This window comes from Heteronotia binoei, chromosome 13 (genome assembly GCF_032191835.1).
Source record: "Heteronotia binoei isolate CCM8104 ecotype False Entrance Well chromosome 13, APGP_CSIRO_Hbin_v1, whole genome shotgun sequence".
In the NCBI taxonomy this organism is placed as follows: domain Eukaryota; kingdom Metazoa; phylum Chordata; class Lepidosauria; order Squamata; family Gekkonidae; genus Heteronotia; species Heteronotia binoei.
In genome coordinates this window covers 30,944,895-30,958,202 of record NC_083235.1, presented here as the reverse complement: position 1 = coordinate 30,958,202, position 13,308 = coordinate 30,944,895, and the positions used below count along the sequence as shown (strand labels likewise).

The 13,308-nt window shown below is 45.3% G+C and overlaps 1 protein-coding gene across 3 annotated transcripts in view; it reads right to left on the bottom strand.

Moving 5' to 3' along the window:
- The window catches only part of ATF7 (activating transcription factor 7), a 136,511-nt gene that overhangs the window by 20,621 nt on the left and 102,582 nt on the right, over positions 1-13,308 (bottom strand). For all 3 annotated transcript variants that reach the window (XM_060252361.1, XM_060252360.1, XM_060252362.1), the window contains exons 4-5: positions 11,566-11,684; positions 2,251-2,394 (exon numbers count right to left, since the gene is read on the bottom strand). In XM_060252361.1, coding sequence (XP_060108344.1) covers positions 2,251-2,394; positions 11,566-11,684 — 263 coding nt within the window. The remainder of the gene's footprint in view (positions 1-2,250; positions 2,395-11,565; positions 11,685-13,308) is intronic.

Below are 13,308 nucleotides of genomic sequence, written 5' to 3'. Positions count from 1 at the left end.
CAAGTATTTCCCAACTCAGAGCTGACAGCCCTAGGTGGGACAATGGCAGCATCTTTTCTATTGTGTCCCCCAATTTATGGAAGGCACATCCCTTTTACTTGTTTGGTTACTTTATTTAATACTGCTGTTCTAATTTCACATGAAAAAGAACCCCAGTAAAGGTAGTTACTTGACTATCTTTTCTGGTAATTGCTATTTTATACTGATTTATCGTTTCTGTTCTTTTTTCATTTGGCTGCTGGGCTCAGTTCATTTTTATCTATTGCTGCTTCCATGGAATTTTCAATGTGTTTTAAGCTCTACTGTATTACTGTAAATTGCCTTGGAAATTGTTAATTGAGAAGTACAGCATATAAATGTAAAAAAAAATTAATTAGCTCTGAACTTCATTTCCTATTAAAAGTGATCTTGCTTTAATACTGTGCCAGTTATTCCTGATGGAGGGAAGGAAGAATGAATCAGACTTACAGGACATGAGTAAACTGTAGGTGGGGCAGTTAGCTGGGACTGGGAGAGGGTGAGGGGGCTACTAAGATGGGGGGAAATCTTTCCTTTTAGAGTTGCTTGTTAACTCACATTGTTCTTCAAAACTGAGTGCAAATTGTATTTATCTTTTGAAAAAACTACTCATCATGAGGACTGGAAATCTCTTGGACAGAAATGTTAGGATAATCACACCTGAGGAATGCACCAGATACTGCATTGGATCTAGCAGTCCATTTACAAGCATTGCAGATCTTTCCCTTGTTTCCTCCTCCTCAGCAATCCTTCCTGACCCCAGAAAAGCTGATTCCAAGGGTCACAGAACACACATGGACAAATAAGCACACAGGCTGGGCATTACACAGAGGGAGTGAAACTACCTTCTTCTCCCTCTCACTTCTGTCACCAGAACAGCACGAATGGAAGAGCAGATGAATGATATCACCCCTTCCTCATTCCACATGGGTCCTGTGATCTCAGGAATCAACTTTCCTGAGGACAGAAAGGACTGCTGGGGGTGGAAGACATGGGAAAGATTTGCAGCCATCTGCACCTTCCAATGTCAGATCATGATCACATTGAGTTACAATATCCTATCTGCAGCATATTCCTTGTCCTGCCAGTAATCTGGTTTGGATTGAGATAGTGTTTTGCATCGTGGTGCATATTTATTATGTGTGTGTTATATATTGACAGGCACAAGGCTTGAAAAGCAGTTTCACGGTTTGCTTCATTCTCTTAGGGCTCTTTCACTTAATGGTCCAGTTCTGCTGCCTCTTGGTTCCCTATGCCACTGCTGCATGCTAGGTCACTGGGGGTTTCACAACCTTGGGTGGGATCACATGGAGAAAGATGCACGACAAGTTATTTGCTTCAAAAAGGGCTGCTGCTGCTATCACACAACTGCAACTTCTATTTCTATACCTCCAGCAATGGAAGCACCAGTTCATAGCACTAAGTAGTCATTGGACAGCAGCCAACTAAAATCTAACGTACAGGCAAACAAAAGGGGACACAGACACACAAAACATACACTACTCAACTAAAAGTCTGCTGAAATTTTTAAATAGTCTTGCTGAGGTCTGAAACAAACAGTGATTGCAGCAGATGCAGGGAACAGATAGGAGGCATTCCGCAGTTGGGGATAGTAGCCACTGAAAAGGAGGGCCCAAGATGAAGAATGCAACATCGATTCTAGGCAAGGCTATACAGGGACAGATAATCCTCTAAACCAGGGGTGGACCAAGTGTGGTTCGGGAGCCACATGTGGCTGTTTCACACATACTGTGTGGCTCTCAAAGCCCCCACTGCCCTGTTAGCCAGCTTGAAGAAGGCATTTCTCTTTTTAGATCACTTTGCCAAGCCAAGCCAGCTGGTGTCTTGGAGAATGCATTTAAAGTTAAAGTTAAAGTGGGAGGGCTTCTAGTGTCTTGGCCCCACTGGTGGACCTCCTGATGGCACCTGGTTTTTTGGCCATTGTGTGACACAGAGTGTTGGACTAGATGGGTCATTGGCCTGATCCAACATGGCTTCTTTTATGTTCTTAAGTTGCTTTCTTTCCACCTCTCCCTCATTCACCATTTTCCTTCCGGCTCTCAAACATCTGATGTCTGTATCTGGTGGCTCTCAAACATCTGACATTTATTCTATATAGCTCTTACATTAAGCAAGTTTGGCCACCCCTGCTTAAAACACCCATGTTCTATGTTGTTAAGTAATGCACATCAATGGGAGAAAGCCACAGATGCAGGTGAAAAGACAACTCACCTTGTCCTTGGTCTGTGGTGTCCGTGGACTTGCTACTGGACTGTCAGAAGGGGATGAGTCTACTTCCACTGGCTCTTCCTCTTTTATTTTGATCTCTGGTGAAGAGGGGGCAGAGGACAGAGACATATCCAGTGGTCCAGAACACTATAGGAAAAGATAAATTGTGAATCCTATATACATCCACATTGTCTCTGCAAACTATTGCATTTTACCTTCTGGCTGGGCATAAAGCTGACTGTGATCACCCATCCACAGTGTCACTTGTCTACCCTTTTCAACTCATCCATCTTGTACATGGGTCCTGCTGTGGCTTCATATCACAGGTTTTCCCATCCTCAAAAGGCTACTGGTAGCTCTTTAAGGCTAGAAGAGGACAAATGCACAAATGCTACTGAAGCTGCAACTATGGCTTCCCAAGACAGGAAGCAGATCTTGGGCATTATGATGGAGCTGTTTGCCACTTGCATGCTCACCAAACAACTCACGGAAGATGAACGCCCAACTGCAAGGCAGTTCTAGAAGCTTGTACAAATGCTTGTTAGTTCAGAACTGCAGTGTTCTAGGATTCTGCAAACACCTCTACAAGCAATTCTTTTCCAAAGGTTTTCTTTTAAAGGCTTCACTAAAATAAAAAGGCTGAAATGCCTGCAGGTTACAGAAACCACTTCAATTCACAGAAGCACTGTAAGCTGCGATATAAGTCATTTTTGAATTATTACTTGATTTAAGCAAAAGCCAACAAGAGAGCCATACGAGTTATTATAAATCTATGACCAGTCCACTGTAATATAATCTAACCATATGTCTGAACCTGGCAACATGCCACCACACCTATTTTCAACAGCACCGCATGGCCTTTTCCAATTTTGTTAACAGCAATTTTGTTACTGCCTTCTTCAATCAATGAGTCAGACGACCAGCAAAAGCAAATGGCAAAACTAGGAGCATGGAAGGTCCACAGTAAAGCAAAACCAGCAAAGAGCAAAAGTCAACTGAAAGTGGAAAACTACCACATAAAAATGTGGTACATAGACAAGAAGCCCTTAGATCAGGGGTCAGCAGCCAGAGACACACTGGAGCAAATCCAGCTCACCAATGGATGTGTGGTGGAGAAATTGGCCATAGAACCTGAAAGTAGGTCATTTGAAGACTTGGGTGTTAAGGAACTTGCCTACCATGCCTCTCTCAAGAGAAGTAGCTGTTGACCAGGGCTTTTGATTGCATGGGAGAGGACATTATCATTTCACACCATTAAAGCTGTGAGAACGGCCCATTGGACTTACCGTGAGGGGTCCTTCTCCTCAGAGGTTCGGAGGACATCTCTGTGGGTTATTCCTACTGTTCCTTCAGGGAGGCAGGAACACTTTTTTCACCTTCCTGTTGGCGCCTTCGGAATAACCCCACCCTCAGTTGTGGGACTCCGAAAGCAGTATCGTCTTCCCTCTAACTAGAAGGACTATAAACACACTAACAACTCATACTAAAATGCAAACTGTAAACGTGAACTCCAATAATACTGAAAGAAACACAGTACAAGGGAGATAGGCTGTAGAAAGAAACCTAAGCGATGAAATGAACCTGGGAGTGGCGAGATGTCCTCCGAACCTCTGAGGAGAAGGACCCCTCACGGTAAGTCCAATGGGCCGTTCTCCCTCAGAGGTTGCCGGACATCTCTGTGGGACCTACCAGAGCAGTCCCCTTTTAATCGGGTGGGTCTTCATCGCTGACCTCCCCCAGGACATGTTGCAATACCTTTCTTCCAAATGCTGCATCTGCTGATGCCATGGAATGAATCTTATAATGCCTTATGAATGTAGACGGAGAGGACCAAGTAGCAGCTCTACACACCTCTTCGACTGAAGCCCTATTCAGCAGTGCCGCGTTTGTGGAGGCACTCCTAAGCGAGTGTGCCGTGATTCCTCCAGGTACCTGTAACCCTGATGGCCTATAAGCTTCGCTAATGCAGGCCTTCAAAACTGTACTAATTGAAGAATTAGACATCTTGTCTCCAGCTCTAGGAGGAGAAATGTTAATGAACATATAGTCAGACTTTCTAATTGACTCCGATCTTAGAATGAAAATCTTCAAGGCTCTGCACACATCTAGAGTATGCCAGACTACCTCCTTTGGGTGTTTGGGATCTGGACAAAAGGTGGGTAAATAGATTTCTTGTGATCGGTGGAACCTAGAAGCAGCCTTGGGAATGAAAGAGGGGTCCGTGCGCAAAACCACCTTTTCTTTGTGAAACACGCAAAGACCCGCTTTCACTGAGAGGGCCCCCAGTTCCGAAACCCGACGAGCCGATGTAATGGCTACTAAAAAGAGAGTTTTCATTCGTACCCATTTTAAGTCCACTTCTCGAAGAGGTTCAAATGGTTTCTTAGTAAGCGCTAATAAAATGGTATGGAGCCGCCAAGATGGAAAGCGATGGACCGTCGGAGGAGACTTCAAGTTTGCCCCCTGCAAAAACAACTGAATGTGAGGATGTTGAGATAGTCTGTATCCTCCCACGACCGGTAAAACCGTGGACAGGGCAGCTATCTGCCTTCTTAACGTAGCTGGTTTTAGCTTGGCCTCTAGTCCCTCCTGTAGGAATGCTAGTATCTCCGCCACTGAGGGATTAAGCGAGGAAACCTTTTTTCTACGACACCACCGGACAAAGGCCTTCCAGGTAATGTTGTATATGCGGACTGTGGAGGGTCTTCTTGACGCTAGCATAGTATCCGTCACCTCCGGTGAGTAACCTAGACTTCTGAACGTCTCCCGCTCAATCTCCACGCGGTCAGATGAAACCACTCCGGGTCGGGGTGCCACACCGGACCCTGATGGAGCATGTCGGGAGAAACTGGTAGCGACATCGGGAGGTCTATTGATAGCTCTGTCAACATTGAGAACCACGGACGCCGTGGCCAATAGGGAGCTACCATGATGATTTCCGCCTGAAGCACTCTCACCCTCCGCAGAACTCGAGAAATGAGAGGGACCAGAGGAAACGCATACAAGAGACCTGGAGGCCAGGTGGCTGACAGAGCATCTGTCTGTTCGGCCTCTGGATGGAAGAACCTCGTGAAGTACCTTGGTAACTGGGAGTTTGTATCTGAAGCGAACAGATCCACCTCTGGTTGACCCCAACGCTGGCAGATGAGATCGAATATGTCTGAGCTGAGGGCCCACTCGCCCTCACAGATTTCCTGTCTGCTTAACCAGTCTGCCTGTATGTTGTCCTGGCCTCTGATGTGTTCCGCCCTGAGAGAGGCCAGATTCTTTTCTGCCCATGTCAGAATCCTTGATGCTTCCCGGTGCAATTACGAGGATCTGGAACCCCCCTGGTTGTTCAGATACGCCTTGGCTGTGATGTTGTCCGTTCTGACAAGGACATGCTTCTGGAACACTCGGGTCTTGAAGGCCACCAGAGCTAGGCGTATGGCTCTGATTTCCAGAAGATTGATGGGGAGTAGACTCTCGGTGTGTGACCACCTGCCTTGGACTGGTTTGTCCTGAAGAGAGGCCCCCCAGCCCCCCAGGCTGGCGTCCGTGAATAGCTCTAGGAAAGAAGGAGGATGGAACAATTTGCCCTGGCGAAGGTGAGACAGATCCGTCCACCATAGCAGACTCCTCTTGACCTTTAAAGGAATTAACAGATTTAAGACCCTTCTCTCCATTATCTGAAGCTGAAATGGTTGTAGGAACAATTGAAGAGGTCTGGAGTGGAATCTGGCCCATTGAACCATGTCTATGGTCGATATCAAAAGTCCCATTAGTTTGGCCAGCAACATCAGTGGTGCTGATTTGCTCTGGATGACCTTGGTAGCCAAATCCCTGATGGACTTGGCCTTGGACAGAGGCAGAAACAGCGAATTGCAGGTGGAGTCGATCATTGCACCTAGATGTTCTAGTCTCTGTGTCGGGTGAAGTGAACTCTTTTCTGTGTTCACCAGGAACCCGTGTGACTGAAGGCACTGAATTGCCAGGGATGTACCCTGAAGAGATTTCTCTTTGCTGCTGGATCTGACCAAGAGGTCGTCCAGATAGGGGTGAATGTGGATCCCCTGCTTCCTCAGCTGGGCTATCGGATGTATTAACATCTTGGAGAAAACTCTGGGTGCTGTTGACAGACCGAAAGGTAAGGCCCTGTATTGGTAGTGTTGATTGAGTACCACGAACCTTAAGAATCGACGATGGGAAGGGTGGATAGGTATGTGCAGATAAGCTTCGGTCAGGTCTATGGAAGTGAGGTACTCCCCTGTCAAGAGAGAGTCCATAATGAATCTCAAAGTTTCCATCCTGAAGTGACGTACTTTGACGTAGCGATTTAGAAACTTGAGATCCAAAATGGCCCTCCAGTCCCCATTCTTCTTGGGTATGGTGAAAAGGATGGAATACACTCCCTTCCCCCTCTCCAACCCTGGGACCGGCTCGACTGCTCGAATGTCGATGAGATGTTGAATCGCTTTTGTGGTGATGAGAAGCTTGTGTGTTTGTTTGGGGGTAGGAGACCTGACAAATCTGTCTGGTGGAATGCGATGGAACTCTATTGAATACCCCTCTTGCACGATTTCTAAAGACCATTGGTCTGCCTGGGAGGCCTCCCAGGTCTCTGCAAAGTGGAGTAGTCGAGCTCCCACCGGTAAGTGACTGTAGTCATGCCTGCTTGGACTTGGCCTCTCTGTCAGGCTTGTCCATCTTGGAGAAGTTATTGTGATTGAATTTGGAGCCGAATGAACCTCTTTTGAAGGAGCTCTTTGGTGTTTCCCAATTAAACTTTTTGGATTCAGAGCGATATCTGGCCAAAGAATGTTGGGTCCGAAAGGACTGAGGGCCCCTCTTTTCATTCCTCCTAATGGATTTGGGCATGGCCTTCTTTTTATCCCTAGTCTCTACTAGGATCTTGTCCAAAACGTCCCCGAAGAGACGGTCCCCCTGAAAAGGATAAGCTGCCACCGTGGACTTAGAGAGGAAGTCAGCCTGCCAGGCCCTAAGCCACAGAAGGCGTCTAGTCACAGTGGTAGAGGCCATGATCTTGGAAGCAAATGTTAGAATATCTAACGTAGCATCAGCTGTAAATGACGCTGCCTTAAGGATGCGTGAGGCACCTTCTAACATGCGTCTGCTATCCTCTGGTAACATCTGGATTAACTTGCGTACCCAGACGATGGATGCCCTGGAAACCAGGGAAGCCGCGGAGGACGCCTTGACTATCATGGCCACAGATTCATACAACCTTTTCAAGGTCGCCTCAGCTTTTTTGTCCAGGGGATCTCTAAGAGAACCCTGGCCATCCTCTGAAACCAGTCCCGAGGACTGTAAAGCTGCTACTGGTCCGTCCACAGTTGGAGCTTGTAACAACTCGTTGGTATAAGCAGGCAGGGCATATAACTTCTTCACTAAGTGAGGAAACTGCTTAAGAGAAGCTGGCGGTCCCCCTTTGCTTCCTCGTCTATGGGCCCCTCCTGAATTTCTAAATCCGACAGCGTTTTGGCCAGTAGAAACTGGTAATCTTCCTGATGGAAGAAACGACTAGCCTGCTCAGGAATTTTGACCTCCTCCTGTTCCTCCTCAGAGAAACATTCCCCCTCTTCCCTGTCTTCCTGGTCAGAGCCAGATGCCATAGACTCAGGCTCAAAGGATAAGGACTGGGAAGACTGCACTGGGGCCTTCCGCGCTGCCTTGGTGGGCCAGGAGAAGGAATGGGGAAGCTCTGAAGAAAGGGTTGGACCCTGAGGGAGAAGCCCCATACGGGCGCAAAAGGAGCCCATTTCTTCCTGCATGGCTCTTCTAATAAATAGCATAGCCTCTGGGTTCAGAGGGTTGCCCATTTGTACGTTACCCCCAGCCTGGAAGCCGTCGATGTGCGTGTGCAGGTAGTTCCGATCCTCCGGAGTGCCTGCTATTGGGGGGTGGAAGGTGTGAGAGCGACACTCCGCACTTCCAAAATGGCCGCCACTGTTTTCTGCCGCCTCGAGGAGCGTAGCCTGGGCCTGCATTACGCGCCGTTTCTTGGCGCTAGCAGCTGAGTCTTCTGCGGCCGCGTCGGGAAGGGCGCGAACAAGCCGCGAAGGCAAGTCGGCTCCTTCGGCGTGAGTCGGCGCTGCTAGAAGCGCGGCGCGCGACTCTCCCTCCTCGTCAGATAGGAAACCGTCCCTACTGCAGGCCATTCTGAACGACCCGGGTAAGTTTCCTCAGAAGTCTTGGCCAGTAAAAGGCAGAAGGAAAGGAGGGGCAAATAGATGTGGAAAAGAGAGATATGGAAGGAAATTTAGAAAAAGAAACAGAGAAAAAAGGCTGAGCCTAGCCTTGTGCTTCTGCTCCCTGTAGAGGCAGGAACAAAACTGAGGGCGGGGTTATTCCGAAGGCGCCAACAGGAAGGTGAAAAAAGTGTTCCTGCCTCCCTGAAGGAACAGTAGGAATAACCCACAGAGATGTCCGACAACCTCTGAGGGAGAACGATATATTCAGACTACAGCAATTGCAGTATACTTAAACTAGGCTGAGAGGAGAGACTTCAGCTAAGTGATACTCCTTTTGAACAGGTACTATCCTCATTGGTCTGCCATCTTCAGATCAAGTGAACTAAGCAGAGTTGATAATGTCAGGAAAATAACTGGAACTTTCCTTGAACTCTATGCAAGTCAATATACAGCAAACAAGACGATGATCAGAACCAGGAAGACCTGGCTTGAAATCACCTCTCAGCCAGGTTTACTCATTACAATCTCTCAGTCTAATCTATTTTATAGGTTTGTTGTGAAGATAAAATGGTAGAGGAGGTAGGAGAAGAAACTTATACTGCCCTGAGCATGGTGGAGGAGGTAGGAGAAGAAACATATACTGTGCTGAGCTCCTTAAAGTAAAGAGGTGGCAACAAACAGTAACAACAATAACCCCCAACTCACCCAGCATGTGTGCTTCCTGACATCCTACAAATTCTACTGCCCATTCTGCACTACAGAAAGCACCACAGACCTTCCCAGTGAATGGCAGAAGGACTGGCATCCTGAATGGGTGATTATATATTGACTACAGCTCATGTTAAGAATGCCCATCATCCAACAAGCAGTATGACTGGAAATACCCTGTTTCTCTGCCTTTAATTACTGCAAACACTGTGGCTGGAACTATCCAGGACAAAAAAAGAACCCCATACAAAACTCAAACTAGCACCAGCAACCAAGTTTAACACTGCCAAATGTGCAAGGCATCTCATGAATGCGTCCAGCAACGCCTGCCAAGTTTTTCTGAATAGTAAACCAGCTGGATCCAACAATCCAATCCAGGCAATTCTAGCAAGGGTAATTCCTTCGAGCCTGCCTGAAACTAGCCCAAGCTTTGAACTGCTGCTGGAGGTCAGAAATATTTGGACCAAATCATATTTAATATGAAAAACTCTCATCAAATTCAGAATCCTAGTGGGTAGCTATTAAAACAATACAACAGCAGGACTATGGGTGGTCTTAACATATAAAAATGTCTGACTAGACTGGGAGTTTTCAACCATTCATTTGCTTTTGTTTCAAGGTAAAGGCTTTGAACTGTAATAAGGAAAGGGGGGAGAGCAGCAAGAAACCCAGAACAAAATCAGAATGGCGCCTTGCTGTGAAATGGCACTGTAGCAAAGGTAAGTCTCAGTTTAAAAAACCAAAAAAACCAAAACCCAGATGGTACTAATGGGAACCCTGACCTGGATAGCCCAGGATAGACTGATCTTGTCAGACCTTGGAAGCTAAGCTGGGTCAGCCCTGGCTAATATTTGGATGGGAGCCTGCTAAAGAATACCAGGGTCCTGACAGGGAGGCAGAAAACAGCAAACCACCTCTGAACATCTCCTTGCTTTGAAAACCCTATGCGGTCACCATAAGTCAGCTGTGATTCAACAGCACTTTCCACTACACTAGTAGAGTAAATGGGCAGGAGGACTTTAGCAATGCTACTCTGAATTCTACCAATCACAGTATTTGGCAAGATATCCATGTGGTTTGACTTCTACAGCAGCTGAACAGCAATTCAGCTCAGAAACAAGCTGACTGCATGCAGGGTGGTATAGGTAGTGTGTGTTTTGAATTTACCTTTTCCATTTATTTTTAAAAGAAAGCCATGAACACTGTCTGATAGCTATGGCTGAGAAGGGTGGTTTGCCAAAGCCTGGAACAACTAATTGAGACAATAAAAGATTCACTCCTCTCCCCCAATTTCTAGGACTCTTGAATCCTACAAAACATGGAAGAAAATCCCTTCCCACAGCCAATAGCATCACCATCCTGATCTTCTCAAGAAGCCTTTTGAGAAGGGTGCGTCATTCCCATGGTTCATAAAAGTTCCAGCAGTGACACAACCAATAAAAAAATTAATAAATACCATCACAGATTTTTTTTTAAAAAGGCACCACTTTCCTACCATCTGTTATTCAAATTAATAAGGAGATGCAACCATCCTTGCTTAAGACCCCTTTAAACCTTCAAGTGCCAGAAGCAAGGACTAACACAATGAGAAGAGCCAAAACACAGTGGAAGAAGAAAATTCTTTGCATATAGCAACAGTCCTTAAGCTTAGGAAGCAGAGTCAGGACTAGGGATGTGCAAAAAAGAAAAGAAAAGTTATTTTTCAGGTTTGGGAATATTGAACAAAAAAAAAAAAGGTATTTCCTGATATTCCTGAATCCCAATACTGTATGGTATTCAGATTCAGGAAATTCTCAGGCAAACCACATTTTTTCAGCTCCACCATTGAGCCCCATAGTGTATAATGGAGAATTGATCCAGAGGTATTTGGGGCTGAGATGGAGGGGAGGGCCTGTTTTTTGAGGTAGAGGCACCAAATCTGCAACATAGCTGCTGGTGCCTCTCACCTGCCCCCCCAATTTTCAAAAAGATTGGACCAGGGGTTCCAATTCTATGCACCCCCAAAGAAGGTTCCCCATCCTCCATTGTTTTCAATGGAGGAAATGGCTGATGACATGGCTTGGAGAAGGCATTGAAAGAGACCATCTTTAAATGCCTCTCTAAGCCATGCCACCATGGCACAACTCAGCAAGTAAACTCAGAACAAAGGCATTTAAACAGACAACAGGGGTGTTTCAGATAACCGAATGCACTCCCCTAGCCATGACCCTGAATGTCATCAACAGCAAGAGGCAGTGGTATGCTGGCCTCACTCAATTACCACCATGCAACATCATCTGATGCATTCAGTAAAAGCCTACTGGGGTTGATTAAAACTGGCCACATATCTAGGACAAACACCACTTATGGGGACACTAAGAAAGAGAAAGCCTCCTTCTAGCTCCCAACGTTTCAGATCAAAGAGAACTTCCCCCCTTGCCTTTTTCTCATCATCTTCTGTGACTTTCTTGAAGTCATGCTCGAATGAGTTAGCCAATTCATTGAAGAGGCCAACTTCATCGCAGTTCTTCAGAAAACGGGTTGGCGTTGGAGTCTGATCTGTTTTTGGGGAGAAATAAAAGGTCTGATTAGAAGTATTCATAGAATGAAGAACTAAAGGAGATATTAATAACCAATACAGTTTTCAGTATTTCTATTCAGAAAGTTCAGATTCCTTCCTTCATACATTGCCACATTTTGAATACAAGAAAACACACACACACACAGAATACAAATGGTGGAAATCTGGGTCATTGGCAGTTCCTCCAAATTAGTGACATAGCTGAGATCAGGGAACTCACAATACATCTTGTCTCACTGGACGAAGCAGCTGGGCATGCCGTTATATGCTAGGAAAAGATACAGGTTGAAGAGGATGGTGAAAAGGAACTCTTACTTAAGAGATTTGGAGGGAAAGTTTAGTCTGAGTATGACTGGGTGTGGGATGTTTAAACGATAGACTGGAAGAAGTTAGGAACAGAAAAAATGTGGCATCAATTATAATGTATGTGAGCTGTACAGGCAAAGGCAAGTAAAAGACATGATGCTGCCTTAGAAGGCTTCAGCACAGTCATACTTTACAATCCCTTAAAATGTCAGGGGGTCGCCTCAGAGAATAGGTACTTAATCACCCCCTAAAAATACTGACACTAAGCGGCTGCTTGGGTTCCTTGCATAATTGGTCTGATCCCCATGCTTTTTGTTCCCTCCCCCTGCACAAGGAGGGAACACTGTCAGCTCACCTTGGCTTTTAACTGAGGGACTCTATTGTATTCACATTTACAACTATTTTCTCATCCTTTTCATCCCCTCTCCCACAATGGTCATTAAAAAGATATCTGAGAACAGATTAATAATTTTTCCAGTTGCCACATTATTTTCCTGTAAATACAGTGATAATGAACCATAGTGGGTTTTTTTTTAACTAGACTTCCTGCTCATATATACCCATTTAGACATCTGTAGCACATCAATGGCTCAAGAGTAAATCAATTATCTTCCAATTTTTTAAAAAAGCTTCACTACTTGGTTTCCTGGAAAGATCCTTGTTACAGGTGAGCAACTATTTAAAAGCATAATGGTAATATCATTTTTCCCTACTTCAGTATGAGAATGACTTTTCTTAACTACGGCATGATTGTAATTGTATTTGTTTTGCAGCTAGAAGGCTGTTTCAATTTAAAAAAAATACTAAAGACCTACATTCTGTATAGACTCATGTCCTATTGCCTGAGTTATGCAGATTTGTATATTTACTCTGAAATATGCTTCAGTTAAGGAACTATGCAGAGCACTTGAAACTCCATCTCCTGACTGTAGGAAAAAATGTTTGCATTCTAAAATTTCACGATTAAATTTATTTTTTAAACTGTAAAACTAACAATTCCTTTTAAAATGAAACTGAAGGTTCTCAGGATGCTGAAGTCTGCAGACATTATTACATTCCATACTTACAAAGGGCAGAAGTGGAATCACAGACTTGCTTCCAACCTTTGCCTGCATAACTCAGCTGCTAATGGACCTTTGACTATGCCTGATAATGTTAGCCAGCCCAGAATCTCAGAGGAACTTTCTACTTGCATTGCACATCATTTGGTGTCAGAAAGAGTGATTTGTTCTTGTTGGGAGGGACAAGCTGTGTGGGCTAACATTTCCAGGCTGTTTGCAAGGACAGGACAGGAGT